The following is a 16,543-nucleotide window of genomic DNA, read 5'->3' on the forward strand; positions in this document are numbered from 1 at the left end:
CTGGTGTTCGGTCAGTATGAACCATTTCCAGATTGGGTATAGCACAGTTAGATACAGATGGAGCAATTTTAACCGAATCCACCAGTCAGAAACTGATGAGACCAGATGCAATGCTAATTTTAAATATAGCCTGATTTTACTAATCATTACTAATCAGTCGAAGAATGGCTTTGCATGGGGTCAGACTTTCCAGCAAAATTGGGGGCGGGGGGTGGGTATAGGGGCATTAGGCTGGGGCTCAAGAAGGCCCAATGGCTTATTGAGGGGCCTAAGAGGAAAACTCCCGCTCCTCGTGGCCCATAAGGAGTTTTAAAAGGAGCAGACCTGGACCCGTGATCCCTTGGGTATCCTGCCCAGCTAGTTAGATTAAAATTCTCCCCAGAGTATCTACTGTGTTCTGACAATCAGCTGCAACCTGAGTGTAGCATCGCCTGTTGTATCCGGTTAGAGAGGAATTTTCCATATTTCCTTAATTTTCCTTAATTGGCCTAAGATCTTAGCTGTTTTTTCACTTCTCACAGGAGATACATGGTTTCTGGGTGAGGTAGGGAGCGTATGTATCATGATGCACAAGGCATCGCAATTGTGTGAGATAGGCTGTTTAGACGAGTAGGTCTTTTCCAGTCTTTCTATTTTCATATGTTTGTATTGAGCATGTCTACCCTGAGGCACTGTGTGGCTTTCGAGCAGAGAGATCCACCATTGACATGTTGTTCTCCCTTCGCCAGTTACAGGAGAAATGCAGTTAACAACAGATGCCCCTCTACGTTGCTTTCATAGATCTCACCAAAGCCTTTGATCTCGTCAGCAGATGTGGTCTCTTCAGATTACGAGCAAAGATCGGATGTCCACCAAAGCTACTAAGTATCATCACCGCATTCCACGACAATATGAAAGGCACAATTCAGCATAGCGGTGCCTCATCAGACCCCTTTCCTATCCTGAGTGGCGTGAAACAGGGTTGTGTTCTCGCACTCACACTGTTTGGGATCTTCTACTCCTTGCTGCTCTCACATGCATTCAAGTCTTCAGAAGAAGACATTTTCCTCCACACAAGATCAGATGGTAGGTTGTTCAACCTTGCCCATCTTAGAACGAAGATCAAAGTACGGAAGGTCCTCAACAGGGAACTCCTTTTTGCTGACGATGCTGCATTAACATCCCACACAGAAGAGTGTCTGCAGAGACTCATCGAAAGGATTGCGGCTGCCTGCAATGAAATTGGCCTAACCATCGGTCTCAAGAAAACGATCATGGGACTGGACGTCAGAAATGCTCCATCCATCAATATCGGTGACCACGCTCTGGAAGTGGTTCAAGAGTTCACCTACCTAGACTCAACTATCACTAGTAACCTGTCTCTCGATGCAGAAATCAACAAGCGCATGGGAAAGACGTCCGCTGCTATGTCCAGACTGGCCAAGAGGGTGTGGGAAAATGACGCACTGACACAGAACACAAAAGTCCGAGTGTATCAAGCCTGTGTCCTCAGTACCTTGCTCTACGGCAGCGAGGCCTGGACAACGTATGTCAGCCAAGAGCGATGTCTCAATTCATTCCATCTTCGCTGCCTCCAGAGAATCCTTGGTATCAGGTGGCAGGATCATATCTCCAACGCAGAAGTCCTTGAGGCGGCCAACATCCCCAGCATATACACCCTACTGAGCCAACGGCGCTTGAGATGGCTTGGCCATGTGAGCCGCATGGAAGATGGCAGGATCCCCAAGGACACATTATACAGCGAGCTCGTCACTGGTATCAGACCCACCGGCCGTCCATGTCTCCGCTTTAAAGACATCTGCAAACGCGACATTAAGTCCTGTGACATTGACCAGTCGTGGGAGTCAGTTGCCAGTGATCGCCAGAGCTGGCGGACAGCCATAAAGGCGGGGCTAGAAAGTGGCAAGTCGAAGAGATTAAGCAGTTGGCAGGAAAAAAGACAGAAGCGCAAGGAGAGAGCCAACTGTGTAACAGCCCCGACAACCAATTTTATCTGCAGCGCCTGTGGAAGAGTCTGTCACTCTAGAATTGGCCTTTATAGCCACTCCAGGCGCTGCTTCACAAACCACTGACCACCTCTAGGTGCTTACCCATTGTCTCTGCAGACAAGGAGGCCAAAGAAGAATTTCTCTTTCAGAATTCTTGCCTATAGGCTTCTTGAGTCTCCCTGCAACTTCCAAGACAAAATCTCCTCTGCTTCTGCACTGGGACTGCTCATCCTTAATTATTTCAATTGTCATCTAAACAGCCCTTGCCTCCTTTCCTGTGATTTCTCTTCAATCTTGTTCTTTCATCCTCACTCTCCAGATACACTCCTCACCTGCATACATGGTCATTCCTTTGATGTCATCTCAAAAACTCTGGATAAGAAGACAACCCGATAATATGATCGCTGTCTTCAACAAAACCACCTCTAATCTTCCTTCATATCCACTTTCTCCGACCTGCTTGAAATAGCTCTAAAATCACCTACTGCCCTGGAAGAATGCTATCCTTTAAAACCTATCACCCAGCTCTCTTTTCAGAACCTTCTGAAAGTCCCAATGTCCTCTTCTCTGGCCAATTCTACACTGTCCAATAGCTCCCTTACCTGTGCCTTTGATGCTCTTGTTCCCTCTCGGTCTGTCACATTTTCCTGTTCCCACCATTCCCCATGTACAATTCTCATCCTTATGTCCTTAAATCAAAGGGTTACAGACTGTAGCATACCTGGCACACAACTAGCCTGGCTATTACTGAGCTAGAGAAACTGACCTACACCCTGAAATTGACAAGAGGTTACAATTGCTCTTTGACTGACCTCAGTGGGTTAAGAGGAGCGACAGGAACCTAGATTGTCCATTTCATGCAGATAAATTTCAATGTTTTTGCTTGCCTGTGTTTCCAGCTGAGGTGATTTCAGTGTTTTTGAGCATAGCCAGATTCAGCTCGCTGTTCACAAGAAGATCTGACTTAATCATCTAAAGCAATATCACAGCTCCCTTGGTTCCTCCAAACTCTCCCAGTGTTCCAAGATTATCCCGAAAGATAAGGACAATCCAAAGCTTCTTTACTCAGTGTAAAAACCATTCAACTCCCCAATTTTCACCTCAAATGTCTTCCTCCGTCTTGCAATATTTATCTCCTCCTTCAAAAGCCTCCTCAAAACCTACCTCTCACATCTTGCTTTCAATCACCAATCCTAATGTTTCTTTCAATTCTTTTTGTCACCAAATATTCTCCTCTGCTAAATACTTTGGAACATTTCAATAGGTTAAAGATGCTGAATAAGAGTAACTTGTTATACCCGTCTCATGACTAGGTGTCTGTCTTATTACCATCGGATTGTCTCAATACCATGGCTTAGAAATTCAATCATGCCCAAAAGTGGAGCGCGGGGAGCGGGTTGCACAGTGCTTGTTGACATGGCAACAGTGACCATGTAAAATTGCCGCTGGCAACTCATTGTAATGAGAGGCATTGCTACCGTGCTGCTTATTGGCTGCACATCTGTTTTGGTGGGTTGGGATCTCAGACATCTCTGACTTCACTTGAAGATGGCCTGCACCTCTTAAAGGATGCCAGGTCGCTGAGGGTGAGATCATGTACTAGCTCTGCGGCAGCAGACTCAGATGTTGACAGTGAAGGCCCAGTCTATCACGAGCCTGTTGTGCTACAAGGGTTTTTTTATTCATTCATGGGGTGTGAGTGTTGCTGGCAAGGCCAGCATATATTGCCCATCCCTGATTTCCCTTGAGAAGGCAGTGGTGAGCTGCCTTCTTGAACCGTTGCAGTCAGTGTGGTATAGGTATACCCACAGTGCTGTTAGTAAGGGTCTCTTGCATTACCATGTATCTGTCTTTGATGTGAAGATTCCTTCAAGGAAAGCTTCTGGAGGCATCCACTTGACTGGCAGCATGGCACGCCCACCTTTCCTATAGTAGCTTGCCCTGGATACAGAAATGCAATAGGATTTGGATCAGGCAAAGAACCACATCTAGGCACTCAGCTGAGCTTTTGGAGATAACTTATTTCCATAATAACAACAACTTGCATTTATATAATATAATTTTAACATAGTAAAATGTCCAAAGGCCCTTCACAGGGTATTATCAAACATAAATTGATACTGAGCTGCATAAGGAGATATTAGGGCAGATGCAATGCGAGGCAGAGAGGTTTAGGGGAGGGAATTCCAGAACTTAGGTCCTTGGCAATTGAAGGCACGGTCGACAAGGGTGGAATGATTAAAATCAGGGACATGCAAGAGACCAGAATTGGAGGAGCTCAGATATCTTGCAGGGTTGTAGGGGAGAAAGTTACAGAGATAGAGAGGGGCCATGGAGGAATGCACAATCCGTGCCACATGCCCATGTGAAGTGTTGCTTATTGTGTGTTTTGGCACAAAGGCAAATGGCACAAAGATCTGGTGCCCAACAATGGGATGGCAATCGTCACACTGTGACATCAAAGCATAGGTATGAGCAGAGTTAACTTCACTCAGCTTTAACACAAGGGATAATCATGGATTTATTACATACCTGTAAATATCTCGAGCCATCCCAAAGTCTCCAATTTTTGCTGTCCGCCTGGGCCCAGTGCAGGTTAGTAAACAGTTTCTCGCTGCAATGTCCCTGAGAGGAACAAACCGAGAAACAGAATTAAACAATACTCTCACCAATATATCAATAGCAATAACAATGGGTATAACTATAGTATAATTACTGACACAACTACAGTACTAACAATGGACACAACTAATTAAAACAGCAACATTTCATATATCTATTCTGTTCTATTTAAAATAAGGTTCTATTTGTTGAATCTCATTATTAACCTGTGAATGAAATGATTGTCTTCCAGATACTTGCAGCCACAAGCTATATCCTTGGCCATGTTCAGAAGGTCCGGCATTGTTAATGTAGATGTCTGTGTCTGAAATAGATTAATGAATATTGTTGGTGTGAGATGGTTAACCTTGTTGAAGTTGGTCTAAATATAAGAAACATTCCAATGCTTCAGAGTAATTTCAGGTCAGCCACTTTCAATAATGATAATCCTTTCAGTATGTCTTCTCTATCTATTATCTTGTCCTCTCTCCTTTAGTCCAACCTTCACATTATCCTCTTCTTTAGTGAATACAAATAGAATCAGAATGGTTACAGAAGGAGACTTTTAGGCCTGTTATGTTCATGCCAGCTCTCTGTAAGAACTCAGCAAGTCCCACTCCCCTGCCTTTTCCCTCTAACCCTGCACACATTTTGTCTTCAGATGGGCGGCACAGTGGTTACCACTGCAGCCTCACAGCTCCAGCGACCCGGATTCGGTTCTGGGTACTGCCTGTGCGGAGTTTGCAATTTCCCCATGTGACTGCGTGGGACTCCGGGTGCTCCGGTTTCCTCCCACATGCCAAAGACTTGTGGGTTGATAGGTAAATTGGCCATTGTAAAAATTGCCCCTAGTGTAGGTAGGTGGTAGGAGAATTGAGGGAAGGTGGGGATGTGAGAGGGAAATGGGATTAATGTAGGATTAGTATAAATGGGTGGTTGATGGTCGGCGTGGACACGGTGGGCTGAAGGGCCTGTTTCGGTGCTGTATCTCTCCATGACTGTATAGTTATCCATTTCTCTTTTGAAAGCCACGATTGAATCTGCCTCCACTGCACTTTCAGTCAATGCATTCCAGATCCTAACTACTCATTGCGTCAAAATGCTTTTCCTCATATTGCCTCTGGTTCTTTTGCCAATCACCTTAAATCAGTGTCCTCTGGTTTTTGACCCTTCCACCATAAGGAACCGTTTCTCTCTATCTCCTCTGTCCAGACCCCTCATGATTTTGAACACTTCTATCAAATCTACTCTCAACTTCTTCTCTAAGGAGAACAGCCCCAGCTTCTCCAATCTATCCACATAACTGAAGTCTCTCATCCCTGGAACCATTCTCATAAATCTTTTCTGCACCCTCTCCAATGCCTTTGCATCCTTCTTAAAGTGTGATGCCCAGAATTGTACACAAGACCCCCATTGAAGCCGGACCAATGTTTTATGAAAGGTTCACCATAACTTCCCTGCTTTTGTACTCTATGCCTCTATTCATAAAGCCCAGGATCCCTTATGCTTTATGAACCACTTTCTCAAACTGGCCTGCCACCTTCAACGATTTGTGCACTTATGTCCTCAGGTCGCTCTGCTCCTGCACCCCCTTTAGAATTGTATCCTTTATTTTATATTGCCTTTCCTCATTCTTCCTACCAAAATGAATTACTTCACACTTCTCTGCATTAAATTTCATCTGCTATGTGTCTGCCCATTCCACTAGGCTAAGTCATCTTGAAGTCTTTCATTATCCTCCTCACGGTTCACAATACTTCCAAATGCAAAGAATCCAAAGTAGGCTCAACCTTTACCAGAGCAAAATGTTTACACATTAAATGTTTATAAAAAGTTTTAAGATTCAATTGAACATTTTTCTTGTAACCTCCCTTTGCCTCCCATATTAACTTTTTCAATTCCCTCCTGCACTTTCCATAATCTTCCTGGTTATTAACTCAATCTTGCTCCTGACATTTGTCATAAGTCTCCTTTTTCTGTTTTATTTCAACTTTTACTTCCTTTGTCATCCATGGTGCATTTGCTTTCAATGCTCTATCTTTTCCTTGTACTCAGAAGCTGCTTTGATTTTAAACTCCTGCATCCCATGCCTCCCAATGTTGAGTGGGAGAGGGTCAGGCAAGAGTTAAAATATAAAGGATGTGGCAACCCTCCCCCAGCCCAAACTCACTCTTGATCCATTAAATTTTAACATGCAGGAATCAGGCCATGGATGAGGGTCCCACAAAACATAAGAGGGACTTAATTGACATAGCAAAGACAGGGCCTGATGACCGTTAAATTTAACAAAAAGAGAGAGGGCAGACTGAGCTGTGGGATTCCCAGTAGACGATGCTAGGCAGGATCTGCAAGTCCGCCAAGGTAAGTGTGCCTCTTTCAGCATTCCAGGTGCAACAAGGAAGCCTTTGCCTTTCCCCATTCCTGATTGCCAGCCTCTCCTCAACATTAAGATCGGCAGGACCTCAGCCTCCCCGGCATTGCCAGGTTCTTCGATACATTTTTGGCCTCCCATGCACCCTTCCCGCCTCCCCATGAATATCAGGGCCTTGATCTCTGGAACATTCTATCTCGAGATTCACAATCAAACTATTATTACACACATATATATGTAATAAAGGGACAATTATTTTTGTTAGAGAAGTCAAGAATGTGGGGCCATAAGCTTAAAATTAGAGCGAGGTCATTCAGGAGGGAAATCAGGAAACATTTTTTCCACACAAAGAATAGTGACTATCTGGAACTCTCTCCCCGAAAGGCTGTGTATGCTTTGATGGTTGGAGCTTTCTAGGCGGAGATCGAGGTTCTTTCATTGGGTAAGGGTATTAAGGGATATGGAGCTGAGGTGGAGTGAATGGAGTTGAGGTGCAGTTCAGCCAGGATCTATTTGAATGGTAGAGTAGGGTCAAGGGGTTGGATGGTTTCCTCCTGTTCCTATGTCCCTATGTCCTCTTATGCAATGCCACAGAGCATATACAGACAACCTGTTTGATCCTAACAAGCTGGCTTATTGCTAGGTCAAAAGTAGTTGGCATGTCGGCTTTAATGGAACATTTTGCATGAGGCAGGAGCTTGATTCACTGTGTGCATATATTAACTGCCTATGTTTACGTCTCGCTTTCTGTTGTTTTAACATGGACCTAATCAGGGCTCTGCTTCTTTGCTATGCTGACTTGTGGGGCACCGTACAAGAAATATTACAAGTGTTTGATTTTGTGCTTACAGCTTTTGGCCTGTTTTCTCTGAGAAAAGTCTTCATGTCCCCTCCAGTCATGAGCTCTAGAAGGATAAACCGAGGCAAAGCTTGGAGACTCACACCGATACATCGGACAATGTTCTGATGGTTAAACTTGCTGTTCAAAAGAAACAGGGAAAAGATATATAGTCAAATTACAAAAAGGTGTCGAAAATGGAGATGTACTGTGAGGGGATACCCAAAATAAATCCTCCTGCCTTCAGCACTCACCAGCACAAAGGCAATGAGATGGTGAGTATACTTGAAACGTAGGTTATGATAAGCCCGTGTCCTACTGCACTTTCAGCCTAACTCTTTATCTTCACATGTCATTGGTTTATATTCTGAACTGCTTTTGAGCAGTCAGCTTTTTTTAAGCTCTTGCTCACCTTCTGTTAGTTTTCTATGTTGGCATCCGTAACTCCACACCGATGTTTTTCACAGATAAAGATTACTAGTCCACAATGTTGTTTAAAGGCAGTACAGCCATGCAATTCAGGACACTTAAAATGGGGAATATATTTTTAATGATGTCACCGTATCATCTAGACTGACCATGTTTCCAGCTAGTACCTTCTCCCTTATCTCCAAACTATTTATATTTACAAGAGTTGATGATGGATTACCCTCCAGTAGACTGGTTGGTAAATGTTTTCCTCCATCTCACTGATTTGCACAAGTTAGGAGAGGACTGGGCTGTATTATATCCAAGGGCCTTCTGTTCATCTTGGGCCTTTGCCTGTATAAGTGAATGCTCCACTTGATGGTGGTGAAGGTCATTTTGTTTGTTCTTTGTAGCAAGCTTGGCCAAACCAGTCAGTTGCAAGAAGGTCCAAGACCCATAATAAAAGACACCAGCCAGACAGGTTAAAGTCCAAGACCCAAAATGAAGGATTTTTGTCAAGGCAAAAAGAGCGGGAGTAAAAATGGGATAAATCAAGTAGTGGTCAAGTGATAAAATAAAATAAAATTGGGGTTAAAGGTCTGTAGCTTGAAAGAGGAAGGGAAGTTTCAGAGGTAAGCTTATTATGTGAAGACTGCACTGTACATTCAATAAGTCTACAATCACAGCATGCTGTCTGACTAGATGTAAGCACGGGCTGGAAATGGGGCAAAAGGACCATAGGCTTGATTGTCCAAGCATCACCCTTTGAATCTATCTTTTCATCCCAGTTACCCGTGACTGATATTTCTGATCTGCTATCAATAACTCATTAAGATGTTGAGAAATGTCCTCCAGATTGTCAAGGGATTAGACGACAATAGAGAAGAACTGCTACTATTACCTGATGATCAAAGCTTCCATCAAGAAATCCATTTCATCTTGTTCGGAGCAGATTTCTGGAAGAGTCTGTAAATGGTAGCAAATTGTTATGAATACTTCACTAAAAGAGTTCAGGAACATATCGATGTTTAAGAGATCATGTCACTATAACAAACAATTAGCTGCTGAATATGATCCAAACCATAAAACTGACATTGCAAAAGAAGAAAGACTTGCATTTATTTAGGACATCCTAAAGTGCTTTACAGCCAGTGAAAAACTTTTGAAGTGTAGTCACTGTTGTAATATAAAAAATGCGGCAGTCAATTTGCCCACAGCAAGCTCCCACAAACAGCAATGTGATAAATGACCAAATAACCTGTTTGAGGCATAAATTTGGTTCGGCCACCAGGAAAACTCCCCCACTCGTCCTCAAAATAGTGCCATGGGATTTTTTTTATGTTCACCTGAGAAAACAAACAGGGTTTACATCTCATGTAAAAGATGACACCTCTGACATTGCAGCACTCCCTCAGTAGCATATAGAAATATCAGCCTAGATTATGTGTTTAAGTATCTGGAGTGAGACTTGGACCCACAATCCTCTGGCTAGCAGATGAGAACACTACCAGTGGAACCACAGCTAACATCTATATTTCAGCATCTTGATAACTAACAGTTCCTGAACTGAAACTCAGTGGCGGGAATTTTATGCTTTCCCCCCCCCGGCGGGTTTAGAGCTGGGGAGAGCATAAAATCGGGTGGGATGGTAGTGGGGTGGGGCTTTCCAGCCATCATCCTGCCTCCATCGAAATTTAGTCCAGGGCGGGTAGGCCTGTGAATCACCTTTCTGCCCCACTGCCAATTGAGACCCTTAACTGGGCAATTAATCCCAATTAAGGGCCTCTTCCCACCGCTGCCGCAATTAACCGTGAAATGGACTGCCCCATCACTGCATGGGAAGAATGACACGGAAAATTGTGCGGGCCGCTTCCCGGCTCCGGGGCGGAGGTCATTCGTTAAAAGGTACTTAGTACCTTATGAGGGACCCAGCATCGGGAAGGGTGTAGCCTGTTGAGAGCCAACCCCCTGCCTTTGTTGCCGACACCCCTCCCACGGGACCCCCATCCCGTAGACCCCTCCTACCCTAACCTGCCCGAGGCCTGGGTCCAGCAGTGCTCCTCGGCCTCCAGTAGGTGCACCTCCAGCAGCAGCCACTGGCCTCTGATTGGCTGGCAGCTCTCCAAGGGTGGGACTTCCAGAGACGGGGTCCTTGATCCTGTGAAAGGCCGGCCGCTGTCCGCTTAAGTGCCTGATTGGCACTAAATACGGCAGGCCTTCTGGAGAGGAGGCGACACGGGAATCTTGGTGTCGCTTTTTCCAGATGTTGAGACCCTGCCACCCGGATAAAATTAACCCCAGTGTGTAAGTTTGATTATGCATTACCTCAGCTCTATATCACAAGGGTGTGGAATCAAATCTCACTTGAGATCTTCTGCACACTTCAATGTGGTACTCAGGGTGCACTGCATTGTCAGATTGTGTTTTCAATCAGACATTAAACTGAAGCCCAATCTGCCCGTTCAGATGGACAAGCCACTTTTTCAAGAAGAACAGAGAGTTCTGCTGGCGTCCTGTCCTGTATTCATCCCTTAACAAACTGCACCAAAACAAAGTAATATACCATTCACCTCATTTTCTGTTTGTGGAAATTATCAGTGCAAAAAATTGACTACTACTTTTGCCTACATTCAAAGCTAATCTATTGACTGTAAAGCTCGTTCACTCATCCTGAATATGGAAAAGAATCTGTAGCAATGCAAGTTCCTTCCTTTCTTTATGAAATTCAAAATCCTGTAGTTATGTGTCATCTTTGAGTACCAAGGTAATGATGTTTTATGTTTACTTGCCACTTTATTTATCCCTTTGGAGATTCTTTTTGTAATGCTGCCTTCCTCAATCAGGAAGGTAGAACTGTCTGTGGCAGTCCTAGGATGTCCCAGGACAGTCCAAATCACAGATATAGATGATACTGCTCCATGGAACACCACCACATCCAAGTTCCCCTCCAAGTCACACACCATGATTTGGAAATAAATCTGCATTCCTTCATCGTCGCTGGGTCAAAATCCAGGAAGTCCCTACTAACAGCATTGTGGGAGTACCTTCACCTCATGGACTGCAGTGATTCAAAAAGAAGGCCCACTATCACCTTCTCAGGGCAACTAGGGATGGGTAATAAATGCTGGACTTGCAAGGAATGACCAGATCCCAAGGATTAAGTAAAAAAATCTGTGTGTTCCACCTGACATTTACCTTCCCTTCCTGCCAGCTTCTGAGATTCACACAGTTTCAGGGCTTCTTTCTTTAACAGATGATTTCAAACATCGGTTCTGCTGTCATTTGGCTTGTGTTTTTTCTCTGACCGTATTTTTGGGAGGGAAGCTTAATTTAGAACACCCCTGCCCTTTTCCCAACCCAGTTTTTATGCATTTTTATTCCCTTTCTTCAACCAGGTGACCTGACCCCTAGAGCCAACTGCAAGTTCGCAACAATGAGAGGAGGCACTAGGGATTCTACTACCATAACTCTCCGTCACTTAACCCCTTCCCACACTGCAAAAAACCTCAGTCTTTCTCTGCTCATCATGGTTCAGTCCAAAAACTGAGTGCACCTCAAAACTCCAATCCTGCATCCAAAGAATTCATGTGGGTTAAGCACAGGAAGAAGAGATCCTCTTAGCATTCCTTTTCAGTGGCTTTACCAATGGCAGTGGAGAAATTCCAATCAGAGTCATTACATTATATGATCTGATGTCCCTGATTGGACGCTACCAGTGACAATTATAGTTACACTATTTCCTTGACTGTGGAACAGTTGGTAGAGTTATGCCCTTTCTCGGACTATGATACAGTTGGTAGGCTAATACCCTTCCCTCATGGCCATGATGATGGCAGTGCAGTTTTTAGAACTATGCACTTCCCTTCATGGACAGTGTCCATGGAGGAATTTATAGGCAGTTTGTTTGTAATCCGATGGAGAAGACGACAGCCTGGCTGCCCACTCTTATAACTGGAGGATATCAATGAGTGACCTATAACAGAAGAAAACATTTTGGAAAAGTCCATTACTAACCTTGATTGCCACTTGTAAAGGGACGGACTCTCCACCAATTCCAACCACGTGGCCCTCATACACTTCACCAAAAGCACCATGACCAAGAGCCCTAAGAAGCAAAGCATGAATGAATACTAGGTTGGAAAAAGACATGTTGTTGAAGCTTTTTGTCTTGCACTCATCAGGACAGATGCAAGAATGCCAAATTTCAAAGGGAGCAACAATTTATACTGCATGAGAAAAGGCTGCTGATTGGTTAGAAAGTCAACACTGATTGATCGAGGCATTGCCGTGGAGATTGCACCAGGGAACTATTACCCCCCATGCTTCTGTTTAATGCAAAAAAGTTGCAAAGACTGGACGCTACCAGTGACAATTATAGTTACACTATTTCCTTGACTGTGGAACAGTTGGTAGAGTGATGCCCTTTCTCGGACTATGATACAGTTGGTAGGCTAATACCCTTCCCTCAAGGCCATGATGATGGCAGTGCAGTTTTTAGAACTATGCACTTCCCTTCATGTTTCTTTTGCCTGCAGAGGACAGGTCCCTGTGTATGAATATATGCAGCTTCTTGCAAGTGTAAGTGATCCACATCGTGAACCTGACTGACAATCTTAAATTGGTTGTTAGTGTAATTCACTGGTCAATATATGCATTGGATTTCCTACAGATCCATGCGCTATAAGATTGGCCTTATCGGCAATTTCGTAAATAGGGCCAGAGTCATTTCATCACCGTGCAAGCTTGACTCAGAAATAGGGCACATCAAAGCCATCCTGCAGGATAACGGCTACACTGATCAGATCATTGCCCCTTGTGTATTGCGCATACTCATGGATGGGCCTAAGGTTGCCACTTTCAGACCTGAAAAGTGCCCAGTTTGCTTCAAATTACCCTGGAAGGGTAAGGTATCTCAAAAATTTTGAACAAAAGGTGAAGCTAGCTGTTTCAAGCTGCTACTATGCAGGATGTTGCTGTCAAACCAAAAAGACATTCTGCCTACCACACAAATGAGTAATGTGGTATATGAATTCCAGTGCCGGTGTGATGCCAGGTACATTGGCCATATGTCCCAATGACTTGCGGATCATATCATACAGCACATCCCTTCGGCTGTTCACAATAGGCAGAGTACTGACCATACTCAACCAGCCCATACTTGCAAATCACAGAACACAATGTCTAATGTTAGATGTGATTCCGTGATTGGACAGCACTTGCTGAACAATCCTGAGTGTACTAAGAATTACACTAACAACGAATTTAAGATTATCAGTCGGATTTGTGGCTCACTTAACGCTTGCTAGATGCTACATACATTCATATGCAGGGGCCTGTCCTCTGCAGGCAAAACGAACGTGACCAGGCTTGTTGCCTTTTTTGAATTAAACAAAAATGTGGGGGACAATAGTTCCCTGATACATTCCCCATGGCAACACCTTGACCAGAGTTGACTTGCCAACCAATCAGCACCCTTTTCTCATGCAGTATATATTGTTTTCCCTTTGAAATTTGACATTTTTGCATCTATCCTGATAAGCAAGATGAAAAGTTTTGACATTGTGTCTCTTTTTCCAGAATACTCAAATTCTGTACTACCAAATGATTATTTGAATACTAGGTTATGGTTTACTGAGTTGAGGAGTGTTGTAAAATGGCCTTTATTATCAAGTTCCATTTCAGCAATTAAGCAAGGCAGCAAAGGTCATTACTTTTCAGTAAATGTGTGGACCTAGTTGGAAGTCTTGCCTACCCGCAGTGCATATCAGGATACTGGGAGTTTGCCCCCCTATGATTTCCCATCCATCATTCAGTAAGGAACAGAAGGTTATGTGCCCACAATTTCTACATCTGATCAGTTGTGTGAGCGTGATTTCACAAGATCTTCAAGTCTTTCTCCCATGACCTATCCACTCTCATGGTCTCATACATAGACAAGGCTTTCTCTGACCACATTCTTGTATCCCTCATCATCCGCATTCCCTAACCCACTTCCAAATCATCATCTTCTGTGTCAATCCCTAGAACAAAGGTGCCCTAAATCATGGACACCTACACGTACATCTAGCCTCTGGCCACATGCTGCCCCTCCTCGACTCCCATTCATCATTATATAGCTAAACCACTCCCTTATGCGCATATTTGATGCCGTTGCTGTTGCCCATCCTGGTCAATTTCCCTGGTATGGACCCAATCTGCATTACCTTATGTCCCAGAGATGCTGCTATGAGTATATCTGGAGCACAACTAGTTAACAATTAATCACCTAATCTGGCTGGAGCACATCAAGGGCTATTAAGCCTCAATCAGCCTCTACCAAAACAATACCCCAGGCCATTTTAATATGCACGTTGGACTCCTATAACATATGGATTACCATTTCGGGAGCTAACTAGGCGGAGTTAACTGGGTGGAGCTTGCATCTTACAGGTTCCGCCTAGTTTTACTGCCAGCACAACCAAATAGGACCAAAAATGGTAAGATTAAAATTATTTTCGAGGGGCCAGGTGCAACGGGACTACTCCTATGGTCTCCACAAGTATAATATGGGCTGCTGCCCTGACCTTAGCCCGAGCTCCTTGATAATCCCCTCCTCAGTCCTACCCTTTCTGCATCTGGCCCACCCAATGATGCTCTAGTGCAAGGCATCTAGTGAAGCTGGGATTGTTTTCCTTAGAGCAGAGAGGGTGAAAAGGGAGATTTAATTGAGGTGTTCAAAATTATGAGGAATTTTGATAAAGTAGATAGGAAGAAACTTTTTCCAATGACTGGAGGATCAGTAAGCAGGGGACACCACTTTAAAATACACTGCCTGAAAGGGTGGAGAAAACAGATTCAATAGCAACTTTCAAAAGGAATTGGGACATAAACTTAAAAAGGAAAGATTTACTGGGGCTATGGGGAAAGAGCAGGGAGTGAGATTAATTGGAAAATTCTTTCAAAGAGCCAACGCAGGCATGATGGGCTGAATGGCCTTCTTCTGTTCTGTAAGATTCTGTGACTCTTACCTGTCATTGCAAGTTTTAATGTCACTCACCTCAGCAAGGAGATGTTTCTCCTGGGCACTTCCTTGAGTTCATTGAGTGATGCTACCTTGCCAGCGAAGCAGTAGTTTGGGTTATAATCCGTCATGATGGTCGAGGTTCTGATCTTACTCAGTTTATAATCCGGGCTCTGCAGCTTCACCCTTACTGCCTGCAACCGGTTGTTCTTGTGATAGTAAACTGCCATGGGAATAACACAAGGATTGATCAGGGGCTAATGGCCATTCAATCATCATGTCATGCACACCAACCAGTTCATGCATGGAGACCAATACACGTGATACACTCAAACGTACAGATCCACACACAGGGCCAGAGCTACACTTTGCAAGGCTCTGTGCACTAGATTTTTGGGGCTGCATCAATTTTGATCAACAACAACCAATTTTTTTCACCTAAATACTGAAGCTTTCTGTCCTAGGTTTCCAACATTGCAACGGTGTCTAGACTTCAAAAGCATCTTGTTGGTTGTGATGCACTTTGGGACGCCTTGAGGTTGTGAGAGGTGCTATATAAATGCAAGTTTATTCTTTCCTTCTTTCCTTCTGGGTGATTATGATCTGACCTCTGAATACGTAACGACTCTACACATGAACTGAAAACCTGTTCCACCCTGAGCTCTTCATCGTAATTGGTTGAACTCATTTGTGTGGTAGCATTCTTGCCTTGGAGTCAGAAAGTTGTAGGTTTAAATCTGACTCCAGGTGTCCTGACCAATATTTGTCCCTTAACCAGAATCACGAAAATAAATCATCTCGTCGTTGTTCCATTGCTGTTTGTGGGATCTTCCTCTGTGCAAATTGGCTGCCATGCTTCCTACCCTATAATAGTGACTACACTTGAAAAGTATTTCATTAGCTGTGCAGCACTTTGGAACGTCCTGAGGGCAGGTGCTATATAAATCCAAGCTTCTTTCTTTCTTTTCAGTTCATTTAAAAAAATTGCATTTTCTACTGAAAATGCAGGGTTTAAATCTGTCCTTATTGACCATGGGAATCAATGATATCCCCAATCAGTCACAAGTGCATTTCCTTTGAAATAAGTATCAATGCCTTTAAAAGAACATTGATTCATTTGCTTAAAAAATGTCACTTTCAAATAGAATTCTTTTGTCACTAAAAAAAAATTCCAGTCTGACGTTTCTTTGTGGAGTTGAAGGAGTCAGCAATGATTGGAGGATATCGGGTGAGCGGCGGGCACAGTTCAGAGAGAGGCAACAAAGTTTGGACAGTGCAGATGGAGCAGCCAATTGGGAGGGGGGGAGGCAGCACTGATTGAGCTGAAGGGAAGCGAA

At 43.9% G+C, this 16,543-nt stretch overlaps 1 protein-coding gene across 1 annotated transcript in view; it reads right to left on the reverse strand.

The window, feature by feature from the left end:
• Window positions 1-16,543, reverse strand: part of ltk (leukocyte receptor tyrosine kinase) — a 136,879-nt gene that overhangs the window by 11,320 nt on the left and 109,016 nt on the right. Inside the window, exons 12-18 of the mRNA XM_068038177.1 lie at window positions 15,243-15,429; window positions 12,221-12,311; window positions 9,108-9,172; window positions 7,810-7,939; window positions 4,817-4,914; window positions 4,521-4,613; window positions 3,828-3,929 (exon numbers count right to left, since the gene is read on the reverse strand). Coding sequence (XP_067894278.1) covers window positions 3,828-3,929; window positions 4,521-4,613; window positions 4,817-4,914; window positions 7,810-7,939; window positions 9,108-9,172; window positions 12,221-12,311; window positions 15,243-15,429 — 766 coding nt within the window. The remainder of the gene's footprint in view (window positions 1-3,827; window positions 3,930-4,520; window positions 4,614-4,816; window positions 4,915-7,809; window positions 7,940-9,107; window positions 9,173-12,220; window positions 12,312-15,242; window positions 15,430-16,543) is intronic.

The sequence above is a fragment of the Heterodontus francisci genome, chromosome 9, assembly GCF_036365525.1.
Source record: "Heterodontus francisci isolate sHetFra1 chromosome 9, sHetFra1.hap1, whole genome shotgun sequence".
Lineage (NCBI taxonomy): Eukaryota > Metazoa > Chordata > Chondrichthyes > Heterodontiformes > Heterodontidae > Heterodontus > Heterodontus francisci.